At 56.1% G+C, this 14,725-nt stretch overlaps 5 protein-coding genes across 5 annotated transcripts; 3 read left to right on the top strand and 2 right to left on the bottom strand.

Moving 5' to 3' along the window:
* Positions 1-69: 69 nt before the first annotated feature.
* On the top strand, positions 70-1,266 carry PHSY_006961 (expressed protein; the record flags this gene model as incomplete). The annotated part of the gene is made up of 1 exon (XM_012337557.1): positions 70-1,266. The coding sequence occupies one exon, from the start codon at positions 70-72 to the stop codon at positions 1,264-1,266; it is 1,197 nt and encodes a 398-aa protein (XP_012192947.1).
* A 561-nt stretch (positions 1,267-1,827) lies between these two features.
* PHSY_006960 (potential essential protein) lies at positions 1,828-2,442 on the top strand (the record flags this gene model as incomplete). The annotated part of the gene is made up of 1 exon (XM_012337556.1): positions 1,828-2,442. One exon carries the CDS (start codon positions 1,828-1,830, stop codon positions 2,440-2,442), a length of 615 nt encoding a protein of 204 aa, XP_012192946.1.
* Positions 2,443-2,805: 363 nt separating this feature from the next.
* PHSY_006959 (hypothetical protein) lies at positions 2,806-3,804 on the bottom strand (the record flags this gene model as incomplete). The annotated part of the gene is made up of 1 exon (XM_012337555.1): positions 2,806-3,804. One exon carries the CDS (start codon positions 3,802-3,804, stop codon positions 2,806-2,808), a length of 999 nt encoding a protein of 332 aa, XP_012192945.1.
* Positions 3,805-4,708: 904 nt separating this feature from the next.
* PHSY_006958 (hypothetical protein) lies at positions 4,709-8,230 on the bottom strand (the record flags this gene model as incomplete). The annotated part of the gene is made up of 1 exon (XM_012337554.1): positions 4,709-8,230. The coding sequence occupies one exon, from the start codon at positions 8,228-8,230 to the stop codon at positions 4,709-4,711; it is 3,522 nt and encodes a 1,173-aa protein (XP_012192944.1).
* Positions 8,231-8,845: 615 nt separating this feature from the next.
* Positions 8,846-14,698, top strand: PHSY_006957 (predicted ubiquitin-protein ligase; the record flags this gene model as incomplete). Its single annotated transcript, XM_012337553.1, has 1 exon — positions 8,846-14,698. The coding sequence occupies one exon, from the start codon at positions 8,846-8,848 to the stop codon at positions 14,696-14,698; it is 5,853 nt and encodes a 1,950-aa protein (XP_012192943.1).
* Positions 14,699-14,725: the final 27 nt, after the last annotated feature.

Below are 14,725 nucleotides of genomic sequence, written 5' to 3'. Positions count from 1 at the left end.
TGCGCTGCACATAGTTCTTTCGGGCTCGTTCGGGTGCGAGAGACATAGCCCCCGATGGGCCGCTCAACGATGAGCACTTCTGGCTCCGGCATCTTGAGCTGGACTTCTCCACGAACAGCAACGTTGACGATCGCGATACTGGGCATATTTATCCACCTCAACACATACTCTTGGTTGGGATCGCTCAGCTCGACACTGCCCGATGTTCCAGACCGAAATTTCGCATCTCGTCCTCCAGGTTCGGCACCATTTGCTCCGTTAGCCGACATATTTGCCAACTCTGCAGCAACAGGCGACCGATTGTTGGACACAACAGCAGCTGCAGCCGAAGCGGATGGAACTGCAAACAAGCATATATATCTTCCCGAATGGGTCGCCGAAGCAAAAGCGTATCTGAAAGCACAGGGCTTGTCGTACGTACCTACGCAAAGCAATGCAGGCGCGGACGCTTCGGCGAACAAGAACAGCGCTGCTGGCAGCGGAAAAGCAAACAATGCGGTCGCGTACGGTCGATACAGCGACACAAGCGGTGGTCCGCCCGCAGGATACGAGATTCTCGACGATGGCGCAGAGGATGCTGAGCGAGCGCAGTGGGACGCATTGCGGCTCGTCATTGGTACGCTGCGATGGTACATCCTCTTCAGCGTAGCGTGCTGCTGCGCCGGTGTAGTCGGCGTGCTACGCTCTCAGCTTCTGCTCTCGAGGCTGTTTGTTATCCATTCGTTCCTCGATTTCCTCCTCTCAACACTCTCACTATTTGCTCTCGCGATCGTCTGCACCTATCCGAACGTACGAGCGCATCTCTGCGACGAATTTGGATCGGGAGAGCTTCAAGGCTGGTTCTCGAGCTCCCAATCCACCGGCACAGCAAGCGGTGCACTCGGCAATACAGCACACTCCGACGTCAACAACTTGGCTCAGTCGGCAGGAACGACATTGTCAAGCGGATCTTTCGACGTGACAGCTACAGCATCGGGGTGGGAGACACTCCTCGATGGAGTCTTTGCGGCGGAGAATTGCGAGGAGGGTTTCAGGACGACGGTGGTTCCGTTGCTGATGGTGTTCGGGCTATTCTTTGCTGCTGTTCGCCTCCATTGCTTCTTCTTGGTGCAGCGCTTCTACGCAACGCTCTTGAGAAGCAAAGTGTATCACTATGGGTATGCGACAACCATGTCGGAAGAGTCGGGAACCTCGACTCCCATGTCGCAGCTAGCGGGCGATGCGCCGAGGGAGAGACGATGGAAGGAGTCCAAGCTACTTGATTGACAGAATGGCTCGACGACAGGTATCGTCGATAGAGGTTGGCAGGGACTTCCTCCTATTCTTGAAAAACCCTCTTAAAGCATGTTGGGCTGTCGAATACATACCGTTACTTGTGTGGTTCTCGCGGCCATGCCGTCGTTGTCGTCACTGTCTTGGTCTGGAGTTCCTGAGCAACTTGAAGCAAGACCTCTGAGCAAGGAGAGGAGGCGAGGAGCTCAACATGTTAGATTGAGTAAAGAGTCTGGCAACGAAATTTTTGACGTTCTGAAAAGTGGAGCTGAGCCTTGGGAAAAAAAGTGGGCCTGCAGGGAGCGCTTGAAAGATTTCGAAGCTGAACCCTTTCTTTCGAACTGCAACTTTCTTTTCCGGTTTCCCACACCATCCTTAGACCATCATTGACGTCGTTCGCCACCCATTGAACCGGAATCGGCACATTCGCATAGCTACATCACGATCGTCGCACTCTGGAAAAGGCATTGTGTAGACTCTCGGTCCTCCTCATTCGGTCACCTCAGCCACGAGTTTCCAGCACAGCCATCTGTCTCGGGGGTCTTGTGATACAAGATGGGAAAGAAGAAGCAAGTTCGCAAGTTTGGCGAGGTCAAGCGAATGCTTAATCCCAAAGACGATCGATTGAAAGCCAACTCTGCTGTTCAAACCGCCGCCAAGAAAGCCGGTGCATCTGGTTCGAGCAAGACGCATACTCCCGATGGAACCGTAGTACGACACATCTCCACACCGGCATCATCCATGTTTTTCGAACACAACACATCCCTTGGACCACCATATCGAGTCCTCGTTGATACGAACTTTATCAACTTTGCACTGCAGAACAAGATCGAACTGGTGCAAGGGATGATGGACTGTCTCTACGCAAAGAGCATTCCATGTATCACGACGTGTGTGATCAGCGAACTGGAAAAGTTGGGACCCAAGTATCGAATCGCCTTGCGGGTTGCGAGGGATCCCAGATTCGAAAGGCTGGAGTGCAGTCACAAGGGCACCTATGCAGACGACTGTATCATCGAAAGGATCACCAGTCACAAGTGCTATATCGTAGCCACGTGCGATAGAGAGTTGAGAAGGAGGGTCAGGAAGGTTCCCGGTATTCCGTTGATGTACATCGCGAGCAGACAGTTCAGGATCGAAAGGTTGCCAGATCAAGGCATGGCTCAGTAGAACACCTTCCACATCCGCCCAACATCCCCTCTTTTGTACTTGTATCGACATCGTCTTCATCACCCAGCATTCCAGATTGTTCTTGTCATTTCATCTCATTCACGCACAGCCCATTCACAAGTCGCGTCAAAGGAAGTCTTGATTCTTCTGCTTCAAGTTCTGCCAGATATGCCAATGAGGAAACGATTCTGAACATTTTTGGAAAGGCTTTTTCTACAAGATGTACGTGTACACATGAGCAGCTCGCTCCATACCGCTTGTTCGAATGCGCGATGAGCTGCAAAGGTGCCATCCCCTCGAGAGAGGAAAGAGGAGAAAGAGAGAGAGAGGTGGTTCTTAATTGCCGAATGACCCTCCGGCACCTCACATGGGCACCGAAGGGGGCGTCGGAGGCGGAGCATTCGGGTCCATCTCGTTACCGCTCTCGATGCTAACGCCGAATCCAAACTTGGCCGCACCCTGCAGATGGTCGATCTCCCCTGCAAAAGTCAACCCGAACGCAGGCGACAACCTCGTCTCGTACACGGAGCTCAGCTTGCCCGCCGAATCGATCTGCGCCCTCAACGTCGCCATCCTGAAGTTGTAGCGCGCACCCAGCGTAGCTGCCGCCTCGCGCTTCTGCGCCATGGTGATCATCTGCAGATCGGCCGCCACATCCACCTGCTCCGAGAGCTTCTGGTAGTAGGTGCACTGCGCAACGCCCTGCGGTTGCACCTGGGCGGTGGCGATCCAGTCCTTCTTGTCGCCGGTGAGCTTGGCGATGTAGCCCGTGCTGGCCTCCTCCATGTCGGCGGAGGGACGTTGGTAGACAGTCTCGACACCAAAGGCAAAGTTGCGCGTCAAGCTTTGGAGGTAGTTGACAATGTAGATGCCGGTGAGGTCGGTGGGTGATGGGTTGAGAGCTTTGAAGTTGGCCGAGTGGTCGGTGCCCTGGTAGTCGTGCTCCATCTGGACGAACGATTGGCCAGGGGTGGCTGTGAGCTGCGCTTGAACCTTGGTGGTGTGTCCCGGGACCCAACCGCGGTTGGCACGCATGGTAACGTTGAGACCGTCGTCGAGACCAGCCTGGAAGAAGTTCTTGTTGTCGCCGTACACCGCACCAAAGTTGTACGAGGAAGGAGCGGCTTGGGAGCCCATGGAGAAGGCGTGAGTGACCTGGAAGATGGGGTTGATGCTGATCGCCTTGGTCAGATCGGCACGTGCACCGTCGAACATGAAGTTGGTGGTGTGCACGCCCTTGACCTCTCGCTGAAGGTGCTCGACGGTGCCTGGGTTGGAGAGTTCGAGACGTGTGCGAATGTCCTGGATGCGAGTTAGGGCGTTGTTGATCGGAGCAACGATGGGCTGGAAGAAACCAAACATCGAGGTGGAAGGATGCGACGAGATGGGTGGGGTGAGGCCGGAGGGGTAGGCAGCACGCTTCTCGTCGACAAAGGGTGAAGGTGCGCCGGGGCCGACTCGCTCCGCTCCCGAAGGAGGAGGTGCCTGAACACCTGGTGGGTAGGCCGTAGCCTGTGGAGGGGCGACGGGACTAGACATGGTGGTACTGGAATGCCAAATGTCCTACGATGCCCAACTTTCCAAATCGAAGCTGCCTGCGGGGAAGAAAGATAGAAGCCGTCCGAAGAACCTTGAATGCGGATCTTCGAGAAGGTAAGGAAGGTACAGCTGCGCCGAAATGGAAGAGAGGAAGGGTCGAGAAGATCCGATCGGCAGGTGATGGTGAAGAAAGAGTGTGATCACTTTCAAAAAGTGGAGACGAGCCGGATTTCCTTCCAGCAAGAGCAATTTGGCTGTCCGGCTGACCTCGGACAATTTTTTGAAATCGGCTCTCTGCCTTCTTCTCTTCTGCTCAGCTAGGACGCGCCACGAGATCACTCTGCTTCTTCCTGCGGGCAGCTCAGTTGTATATTTCTGATCGCATAGGAAAATCACCTCGCTCGAGCACATTGTCAAAACTTTTGATTGAGACTTATTTGGTCTGCCATGAGGCGGAGATAAGACCTTTTCATTTTTTGAGTACAAAGCGTTCCTCGAGTATCGCCTGACTTCCTGCATCACCATCCATGACGATCCGTAATGCCATGCTTGACATCACGGAGCGCTCATTGCGATTGCACGTCTCATCTCACCTTATCAGGAGAGGAGGTTTGACCTGCTTCAAAGAGAGTGCGCCGCTCATATTATTTTGTGAACTATGCTTCCAAATCGATCTCGTGGTTGAATTCGTCGAACGCCATCAGTGACCGATTCCGAGCTGTGCGCATCACCAGCCTCCGTCTCGACCTCTTCCTCCCCTGCCTCTTGCTTGTCCTTGCCCATGCCTTTGACCTCCGCGTGCGCTAGCCTGAGCCAGGAAATCCGGATTGTACTGGCCAGGGTACTCTTCTTCTGGCATGTCTTGATGTTGTGGTGGTGCCGAGTCGTGCTGATGTTGCTGCTGTTGCCAGGCCTGTTCTTGACCCCAGCCACCGCCGTGCCCGTAGGCGGCGGGACCAGCAGCAGGAGCATAGGTGTGGGAATAGGCCGCATAAGGCTGCTGCTGCTGCTGCCAATGCTGTGGAGGCGTCGCTGTATCCCTTCCGGCCCCGGCAGCCGCATATGGCGACCATGAGCCAGCCATCGGTGACGCGCTGGCAGGCGGAGGTACGTTCGGGAACGCCGGAGGTGGTCCGGGAGGGGGGCCAGGAGGGGGTCCAGGTGGAGGCGGTCCACCTTGCATACCAGCAAGCGGACTCAAAGCACCCGACAATGCCGCAGGTACGCTGCCGGATACTGATGGGGCAGTCGTCTTGCCAAGCGTACGCAGAAGCGACTGCAATGCATCAGAGCCGAATGCTGCCGACGCCGCTGGGGCTGCAGCGCTGACAGCGGCAGCATGACCACCGCCAGGTTGACCAAGGGCGACATTCAAGCCAGCCGATGGATCGTACGCTTCTTCGGCTGCTGCCTCCGTCTCGTTCTTGTGCTGTCGCTGACCCTCGTTGGTCGTGCTTCGATCACGCTTTGGCGACCTTCCTGCTTTAGACAGCTCGGCGTGCAAAGCATCGCGAATCACGACAGCGACGAGCATAAGCAAGTCGCGATCGCGCTTGGTATGCCACTCCGCTCCCAGAGCATCCGACTCGGCCATGTCGAGCCAGAGCGGTACCTCGTCGTCTTTGTGCAGCGGCACGACGTAGAAATCCTTGATCAGACTGCCTTTGACGCTCGAAGAGATGTGCAAAGCTCCCCATCGGTCGGCATCCTTAAAGTGACGGAGCATGCCCTCAAAGCTTGCGAGGTCCGATTCTTGTGGATGCACCGCACCGTCCTTGACGACGCCCGGCTCCATAGTGAAAGCCAGGATCTCGGTTCGTGACGCGTTGACGACTTGGAGCAGATAGTCCGTGGCGGCCTTTGTGGGGAGCCGACCAGCAACCAAGAGAGGCCTTTCGGGGAAGAACTTGGACCAAATTCTGGTTGCTGAGGTCAGACTGCGACCTGCGACCTGCTTGACGTGGCCTTGGAATGCAAATACGTCTGGCAGATCGATCAGACCATTCCAGATGGTGCTACGATAGCGGTGCACAGCACTGCTCGGAGGTTCGGCGGTCGGCGTCGTCGACCTTTCCGCCACGGTTGTCGACTGGGCAGCTTCGTACTTCTCGTCGTCCGCACCGTCGAGGAACGAATCGATAAAGTCGTCAGCTCCACCGACAACGGTGTCGTGAACTTCGTCCACTGCCACGTTCTGATCATAGCCTTCGTCGTGTGGTGAGCCGATGCCGAAGCCGAAGGATTCCTGAGCTTCGTCGTCCTGGTCGTTCCTTGGTGCATCTCCGCTTTGGGTCCACACATCGCCAAAGTTGAGCCGGCTGGGTGAAGCATGAGCCAGATCCGACACAGGAGCCGAACGACGCGCAGGATCTTCCTTGGGCGATGACGGAGCCATCGCCTCTTCATCGTCTTCCCCGTCTTTGTGCGAGACAGGGACCGCCGGCTCGCTCTCGGACACCCTCGTCGCGGGAGCCTCGATGGAGCGATTGTTCTGCTTGGCAGCAGTTCTTCCATCGAACTTGAGCGGCTGATCTCGAGCAATGACGGGATCGCTCTCAATCTCAATCTCGCCCTTATGCGTCATCTTGCGCAGCGGCCCTGCATCTTCTGATCGCAAAGTACTCCTGTGCAACGCTTCGAGCCGCGCCTTCTCAGTAGCCTGACGGATGCTGTCATTGGCGAGCTCCTCGTTGGACATCTTGGCCAGCTCAGAAGCTTGCAGTTGACCTGACGCGATCCTAGAATGCAACGTAGTATTCTTTGCATCCTTGAGACTGAACAAGAAAGTGCGGAAACGATCTTTGTACTTTGAGCCGACAACACGAATCGAGCCATGGACGTCAGCATTCGACTCGAAGATCTCCCCTTCCAGCAGCGCAGCAAAAGTCTGAGCGCGTTGCTCGTCGGTCTCTTCGTCTTCGCCGCTATCTTCTGAAGACTTTCCCTTCGCAGCGGCGCCGATAAAGACTTTCTCAAGAGCAGCCGCAAGCACCTTACGAGCCCTCGATCTTGCTTCCTCAGTGCTGGCGTCGGTGGGTCCGGTGGGTTTACGTTCTGCATCCTTCTTCAAAGTGGGAGCAGGTTTGCTCGAGCCGCTCGCTCTTCTGAGGCTCTCGGATGCTCTGCGCTGAGAGGCCTTATCGGCAGGTCCGGAACCGGACGCTACCGCTCTTGCTTTTGAGGCCGAGATGCTGGGCTCGGATTGCTTGCGCGGTTGCGATCGTGCGAGAAGCCCGGATCTTGCGTTGTCTTGCGTCGCTGCGTCCTCGCGATTCGAGCCATCGTCGCCGGCTTCGCTGACGTACTCATCATCCGAGGCGCTGTCCTCTTCAGATGCAGTGTCTTGCTTCTCTTCATGCTCCCAGTCGGACCCTGCGGCGTCGAGCTTTGCGTTTCGAGATCTTTGCTGTCCTCGAGATGACTTGTATTTCTTGATCGGCTTTGAAGTGGCGGCTATTGAAAGATGAATAAGTAAGACGATGCATTCATGGCCGGTCAGAATCGTAGCGTAGGATGCGTGTGGCATGTATTTGCGATTTGCTCCATCTGCAGACACCAAGGACCAGCTCTGGCGACCTACTACAGGGCTGACGATCACACTTACCTCTTTGCTGTGTTGCGCCTTTCTTGTTCTGGCAAGCCTCGCAGACGTATTCATCGAGCTTCTTGGCGGCCTTTTGTGTGGTGCCGATGCATTTCGTGTGGAACCTGTATAGAGAAGGACGTATGGGATGTCCGCATAGGTGCATCGATTCCCAAGGTTCTGGGTCAGCTCAGCTTGGACGCAGCTTGTCGAAGCCTCAGAGTCGTCGTTATCACCCGGTCGTACTAACCAATCCTGACAGCGGTCGCACGAAATCATAAAGGTACCATCATCTTTGCCGCGACAGATACAGTATTGCTTCTCATCCTCATCGTCTTCTTCGGCGCTTGCGCTTTTCTCGAAGATGGTAGCGATCTCGGTCTCTGTCACGTCCTCCAGCTCTGCGCCGATGTCATCTGCCTTGCGCTTCCGTCCTGAGCGCGTTTCTTTCTGCTGAGTTGCAGATGACGCTGATGCCGCTTCGATCGGATCCAGTCCTGCAGCTCTGGAAGTTGGCTTACGAGCTCGTGAGCCTCTGCGTGGAGCATCAGCGGCAGCCGTGTCATCGACGCCGACCGCTGCTGCTGCTACTGCATCGACAGCGGCTGACGACTCGACGAGCGGGCTAAGAGCCTTGTCCGTGCCTTCAGATATAGGCGCGGACATGGTTGCTGAACAGGTCTCCACCCGAGTTCTAAATCCACAATGGTGTGGTCAGTATGAGCCGCCTTCCACAACGTCTTGAAATGCTCTGCGACAAAGAGCAATGCGGTGATGGAAGCCAGGGGGAATGGGAAGTGCGATGAGATGTACGGCTAAGTCAAGCAGCCGACCGATTAGGCTCGGATGGAATGAATCTAATTTTCGGTCGTTGCATCGGGTGTCACGTCACAGGAGCGTCGATCGGGAGTCAGATTCACAGCTCGTGTGAGCTCAGCTTATTTCTTCTCGCGTGCGCTTGCTGTGTGCAGAGGACAGGATGTGCACTCGAGCAGAGGACGCCTGCCTCCACCTGGCTGATGAGAAGAAAGAAAACGTCACACCGCGCACACACACGACAGAACTTGCTTCCTGGAAGAAAGGCGAAGCAAGTCGACTCTGTTCAACTCTGTCGCAGCGATCGACTCTTCCATTCCCACATCAAACTTCACTCGACATAGGCCGAGAGTCACGTCTGGGTCTTCCAGTCCTCACTACAAAGGATCGTTTCCGCAACACACAGCACGCACAGCCGGTTTCCTCGTATGGCCTCACTGGACTCTTCACACCAGTAGCGACACGATGGCCAAGGGTGCGCCGAAAGGCAAGTCGTCGGCTTCGTCGGCCACGCGCAAGAAGCAGGCCAACAAAGCCGCCATAAAAAAGGCCTACGAGCGAGACGATGATGGCAAGCTTCTGCATCCCGAGCTTGCCGAGGCTCTCGAGAAGCAGAACAAACAACATGGCCCACAGCGTGGACAGAAGAAAGACAAGACCAAGAAGGATGGCAAAGGCGGCAAAAAGGGTAAAGCCGAAAAGAAGAAACAGTACATTCCACCTCCCAAACCACCACAGCCGCTGCCGGATCCGCTTGACTCTATGGGTCTCGCTTCCCTGCTTCCCGCGGACCTCGTCGTGCTCCTGCGCAAGGCGTCAAAGAAGGACGTCATCACTCGTTGTCGCGCTTTGGAGGGATTGCTAGCTTGGGTGGAAGATGCCCTAGGGAAATCGTCGTCCACTTCTTCCCGCGAGCCGGACGCCGAGGCTTCCAATCTCAGCTCAAGTGAGAAGAGGGATGCCCTCGTCATGATGCTCCCAAGCTGGGTCCACCTCTTTCCTCGCTTGGCGCTGTCGCCAACACGTCGTCTCCGATTGTTAACCATGCAAATTCAGACGCTGCTCCTTGAGAAGCTGCAGGAACCGTCCGAACATACTTCTACGACGAGAGCGGAGCTCTTGGAATCGCCCCAATACATCGAACCCATTCTTGGACCGTGGGCCATCCTCTGTCACGATACCGATCGCACCATCGAACGGCTCGGTCGAGCTGCTTGGAACGATACCTGTTCGTGGAGGAGTTCTCCAGCAACTGATGCATCTGCGGGAGCCGAAAATTCAACTACACTGGACTTGACCGAGCACTGCGACATTCTTGTAACCCACCTGCGCACCATCCTCTTGTCCCCTTCGCCCTCTTTCGCCCTGTCCTTGACATCGGCTCATGCCGTTGCCTCGGCTGATCCGACCTTGTCTCGTGCCTCCTCAGGATACGCCACGCCGTCGCTGCAGCCGAGCGGTGTCGAGCGAGACGCCAAGAACCGAGACGAGAGCAACGTCGAAGAAGACACTGCAGCACTCGACAAGCGTCTCGTTGCCGGTGCCCTCGCAGTACTCTCCTCCGTCATTCGCCAGAAGTCCGATTCCGCAGTCATGGAAAGCTTGCAAGATATCTTCTCTTCAAGGCTCGTATGGGCTTCTTTGTCTCCTCACAACCTGGCAACATCATCGTCCACAGCACGCATCGAGGCAGCCGCACCCGTCACCTCGTTCGGATTCGAATCACCCGCCGTCAGATTGCGCGCCTGGACACTACTGCGCACCATCTTCGACATGGCACCCGACCTCCTCGACCAGCACATCAACACGATCGGCACCGTTGCCATGTCTTCGGTATGGTCCGAGCGAGACAATGCTGTTCAGCGAGCCACGCTCGATGCCATCCTGCCTCTGCTCAGGAAGCGTCCAGAGTTGTGGCTCATTGGTTCCCGCCAAGATGCTGCTCAGAAGGCCAAGGGAACCCACGCCGACGACAGCGACGACGAGCACGACGATGACGAAGACACTGATGACGACGAAGAAGAAGATGACGACAGCTCAGACACCGCATCTGATGATCGTGACCACGAAGTCGCAGGTACTGCACAGGAATCACGACCAAAGCCGCAGTCCTACACCTCCTTCTTGCAATGGTTGCAGTCAGCATGCGGCGGTGCTCCTCATCTGGGCTATTCGGCCGTGATCGTGTTCATCTCGACCATCCCTGCCGAGATTCTCGCTCACGATGATTTGGACGCTGCTTCTGATCTCCTCACCAACTTCTTTTCGGCTTTGTACAGCCGTCCGCTCGACTTTGACCCGACAGGATGTCGAGCCTTCTTCGCGTCCTTCACAGAATGCGTCGCTTTCCTAGCTCTACGCATGCTTCGCACCACGACTAGCGCAGGCAAGGATAACGCTGCATCAGCAAACGATCTTGTGCGTGTACACTTTGGCAGCGCATGGTCAGAGCTGGTGTTTCCAAAGGCGAGCCTGCTGTCTTCCCTCGGTGCATCCGCGGCGGCCGAGGATGCCGACGAAGCAGGACGAGTACAACGGATCAAGAACATTGGAAGCACACGCATCGTGTCCGATCTTGCCATCCAAGTACGACGCGTGGCTTCGTCCGAGTCTCAACTCGTCCTGCCATTTGTTGCCGAGACGGAGGCTGACCTCGTCGAGATCACCGAGGCTCTTTGCACCGCAAACACAAGCGATCCCAAGGTGCTTGCTACGCTGGAACGTGCCGCGTCTTTCTACGCTGCTCTAGCGCCGTCCCAGGGTCAGACTGCCAGCGCTGAGATACGAGCAGCGGCAGCTGCCGGTCTCAGCAGGGCCATCAAACTCGCTGCCTCGCGTCTGTCTGATGTCGACACTGAGGCGACCGCTTCGTCGGATCTCAGGCGAACTCGCGCTACCCTGCTTTCTGATTTTCTGTGTCTTTTGCTTCGGTCGGCGGTCAGCGTACCAGATGCCCCTGACGGCTCTGCCACCGAAGTATTGGCGCAGACATCACAAGTGTCCATTCCTCACCTTGTAGCAACCAAGTGCATTGCGCCGACGTCAGCAGCGTCCTTCCTTGCCGCCTATCTGCCTTTGTGCACGGACGAAAAGGTCCGAGCATCCATCTGGACAGAAACGTTATCGTCAGTGGCTCTTCTCGGCGAGCTCCAAGACCGAGTGGATGCGCTGTCCGAGCTGTTTGCCGCCTCAGAAGCTATTTCGAAAGCAGCGGAGGCCAGCGACGCGGCAAGTTCTCGACTTCAGCTACCAGCGCCGGAGGCTGGCATCGAGGACTTGGCCATAGGACTTGTCACCAGCCTCTGCGACAGTGCACACGTCTCCAACGAGCTTCGTTATCGCCTTCGTAATCTCGTCTCGAACATTATGACCAAGCCAGGATCCTTCATCGACGCATCGTGCGTCAAGGCGATGCTGTCCATTATATGCTCGACGATCGAGCACCTCAGGAACACGCTGCTGGAAAGGCCACAACCTGGGGAGGATGAACACCTCCGCAAGCGCTTAGCCGCTTCGACGACGGAGCACTTGCTATATGTGCTAGAAATTTGGATCAAGGCTCAATCGTCCGGAGCCGATGCTCGGCGCACTCTCAGAAACCAATCTTTCGCAGGTATTTTGACCGCCGTCTTCGAACTCGCCCACCTATACAAAGGTTTTGGAGATCCGAGCGCTGAGCAGCACGACTGGATCAGCAAAGGACATGCCTCAGGAGTGCGAGCGCTTGCGCATCATGTGATGCAGCATGTACTTAAAGACGCCTCCGAGCAGGAGTGGAGGGAGATGCAAGAGGAAGAAAGAGCAGGACTTCAAGATCACTTGCTCGACATCCACGTTCCGGTCGACGTCTTGGTGAACGCCGCCATGATGAAAGCATCGCTGCTTCCAGAGCGTCAAGAGCTGCGCGACATGATGCTCAATGTGTGCCGTCAAGAGACGCACGCGGCATTGCTGGTGTTCGATCCGCTGATTCCACAGCAGTCTTCCTCAGTGTCCGCCTCCGCGAGCTCGGATTCGCTAATCGATGGCCAAGGCCTCGGCATTTTCGCGCGAATCTGCGCTGCTGCCCTTCTGATTCTCAATCAGGACCGTGCAGGTGCCAAGAAGCACGTCAACCTGCTTCCGCTTGTAGTTCTTCTGTCGATTCTGATCGAAGACGACCTGCTGGTTGCTGGTGCATCGAAGCACGCTCTTGCTTCCTCTGTGCTTCCCGAAGCTCATCGTGCATGGCTGCAGTCCTCGGTCACGGCCACCACTGCTCTAATCTCGTCGCTCAGCGACGCAGTGACGGAAAATTGGCACAACGACTTGGTCACGGCGCTCCAGCGCTCGACTGCTATTGACGCCGACAAGGACGGCATCGGCCACGTACTTTCTGCGGTGTGGGGAATGGCATCAGAGCTCAACACCCCGAGCAGCTATCTTGCACGTGTCTTCCACCGTCTGCTGAATGCAGTCTTTAGCTTCGGCACTGTAACGGAAGTAGGAGCTGATCGTTGGCTCAAGCTTGGAGATGCAGTCCAAGATCGCATGCCAGCCATGGCTCACGCCATCTTCCATGCGGTCAAACCAATCGCTGGCTCTTCCCCCGTCTACGACCGTCTTCGGAATGGAGCCGCTGCCAAACTTGCAGGACTTGGCCCCAACTCGGCAGAAGATCGCCTACTCAAGTCACTCCGCACGCTCGTTGCTCTGGCTCCACCGGTAGACTCCGATCTGGCAATCATTCCGCAGCAGCGTGCGATGTTCCTGCTCAAAGACATTCAAAGATGGCACTCGGACGACGAGAACAACGACGATCCTGAGGAGGAGACATCGACACGTCTCGCAGAGCTGTTCGTTCACCTGCTCCCGGTCGTACAGGATGTACCGGGCAGTCACATCGACTTCATCTTTGACACTCTCGAGACAAACTTGGAATTGTGCTCCTTGGCCGAAGACGATACAGTGGCGCAGCTCTACCACAATCTTCGCTTGCTCGAGACGATGCGTGATCTGGCATCTCGCAACGCTAATCTGCGCGATTATTGGAAGGATCGCAGCGTTGCGTCGATCGACAGGGTACGGGATCAATTCTTGTCTCTTCCTGGTCTCGAGTCGATCTCGGCTCCCAAGCAGGCCTGCATCGACCTCATTGTGGACCTCATTCGCGAGACATCAGAGGCGCCCTTCATGCTGTCACAGACTGCTGCGCCGTTGTGCAAGCTTTTGGTGCAGAACCCAAGCCACGAGGTTCAGGTGATCAGCTACCGCTTGCTGAGCGGCGCCATCCGAGAGCACATTAAGGAGCTTGTTGTCGAGTCGGCGGTGGATCGGGAAGCGCTGGCGACCGAAGAAGGGCAGCAGAAGCTCAAGCTTCCGGAAGCTCTGGTTGCCAACATCAGCGACAGTATGGGCCCCCAGCTCAACCTGCTAGTTGAAGAGGGAGCTGCACGCCGCACCGCGTTTGGCTACTTCCTCAGCTGGATTGCGGTGTTTGAGCATTTCGAGGGGGCTTCGCTGTCTGTGAAGTCGGCGTTTTTGGGCGAGATCGAAAAGCGTGATCTGTTGGTCGAGTCGCTACTGCCTACCGTGTTTGCACTGGTCGGCTTGGCCGACGAGAGTCGACGACCGTTCGATCCGAGCCGCTTCGTCCTGGAAGAAGTGTTCTTGGATCAAATCGATGCCGAATCGTCATTGACCGTGTTGCAGGTGTTGGCAGCGCACGTTTACCTACGAGCGTTGATCCATATGCCTACCGCCGTCCGCGGATGGTGGGTCAACATCAAAGATCGACAGCACTCCATGCAGATCGCCAGCTTCACCACGCGTCACCTTTCGCCCATCATCGCCAACCGTGAACTTTCGCACCTTCGCGAACCGGAAGCGATGTCCAAGTTGCAAGACGAAGCCCTCTCGATCAAGATCCTCTCGACGAACGAAGTGATCGCCACCTACGTGGTGGATGAGCACCCCATGGAGATCGGCGTCAAGATTCCTTCGGACTTCCCGCTTCACGGCGTCGAGATTCGTGACATTCAACGAGTCGGCATCACCGAAGCCAAATGGAGATCTTGGTTGTTGGCGGTACAGCAGCTCATCACGGGTCAGAATGGACTCATCTTTGACGCGTTGAGCTTGTTCAAGCGTAACGCCGAGGTGCAGTTCCAAGGACTGGATGAGTGTGCGATTTGCTACTCCATCATCTCGCCCATGGACAGGAGTTTGCCGACCAAGCCGTGCAAGACGTGCAAGAACAAGTTCCACGCTGGGTGTTTGTTCAAGTGGATCTCGACGAGTGGGGCTAGTACGTGTCCGTTGTGCAGGTCAATTTTGTAGGTGGAAGGAGGTAGCGAGATCTGTATG

The sequence above is a fragment of the Pseudozyma hubeiensis genome (genome assembly GCF_000403515.1).
Source record: "Pseudozyma hubeiensis SY62 DNA, scaffold: PHS68, whole genome shotgun sequence".
Lineage (NCBI taxonomy): Eukaryota > Fungi > Basidiomycota > Ustilaginomycetes > Ustilaginales > Ustilaginaceae > Pseudozyma > Pseudozyma hubeiensis.
The sequence above is the reverse complement of the archived record's forward strand: the minus strand, read 5'-3'. Positions and strand labels throughout refer to the sequence as shown.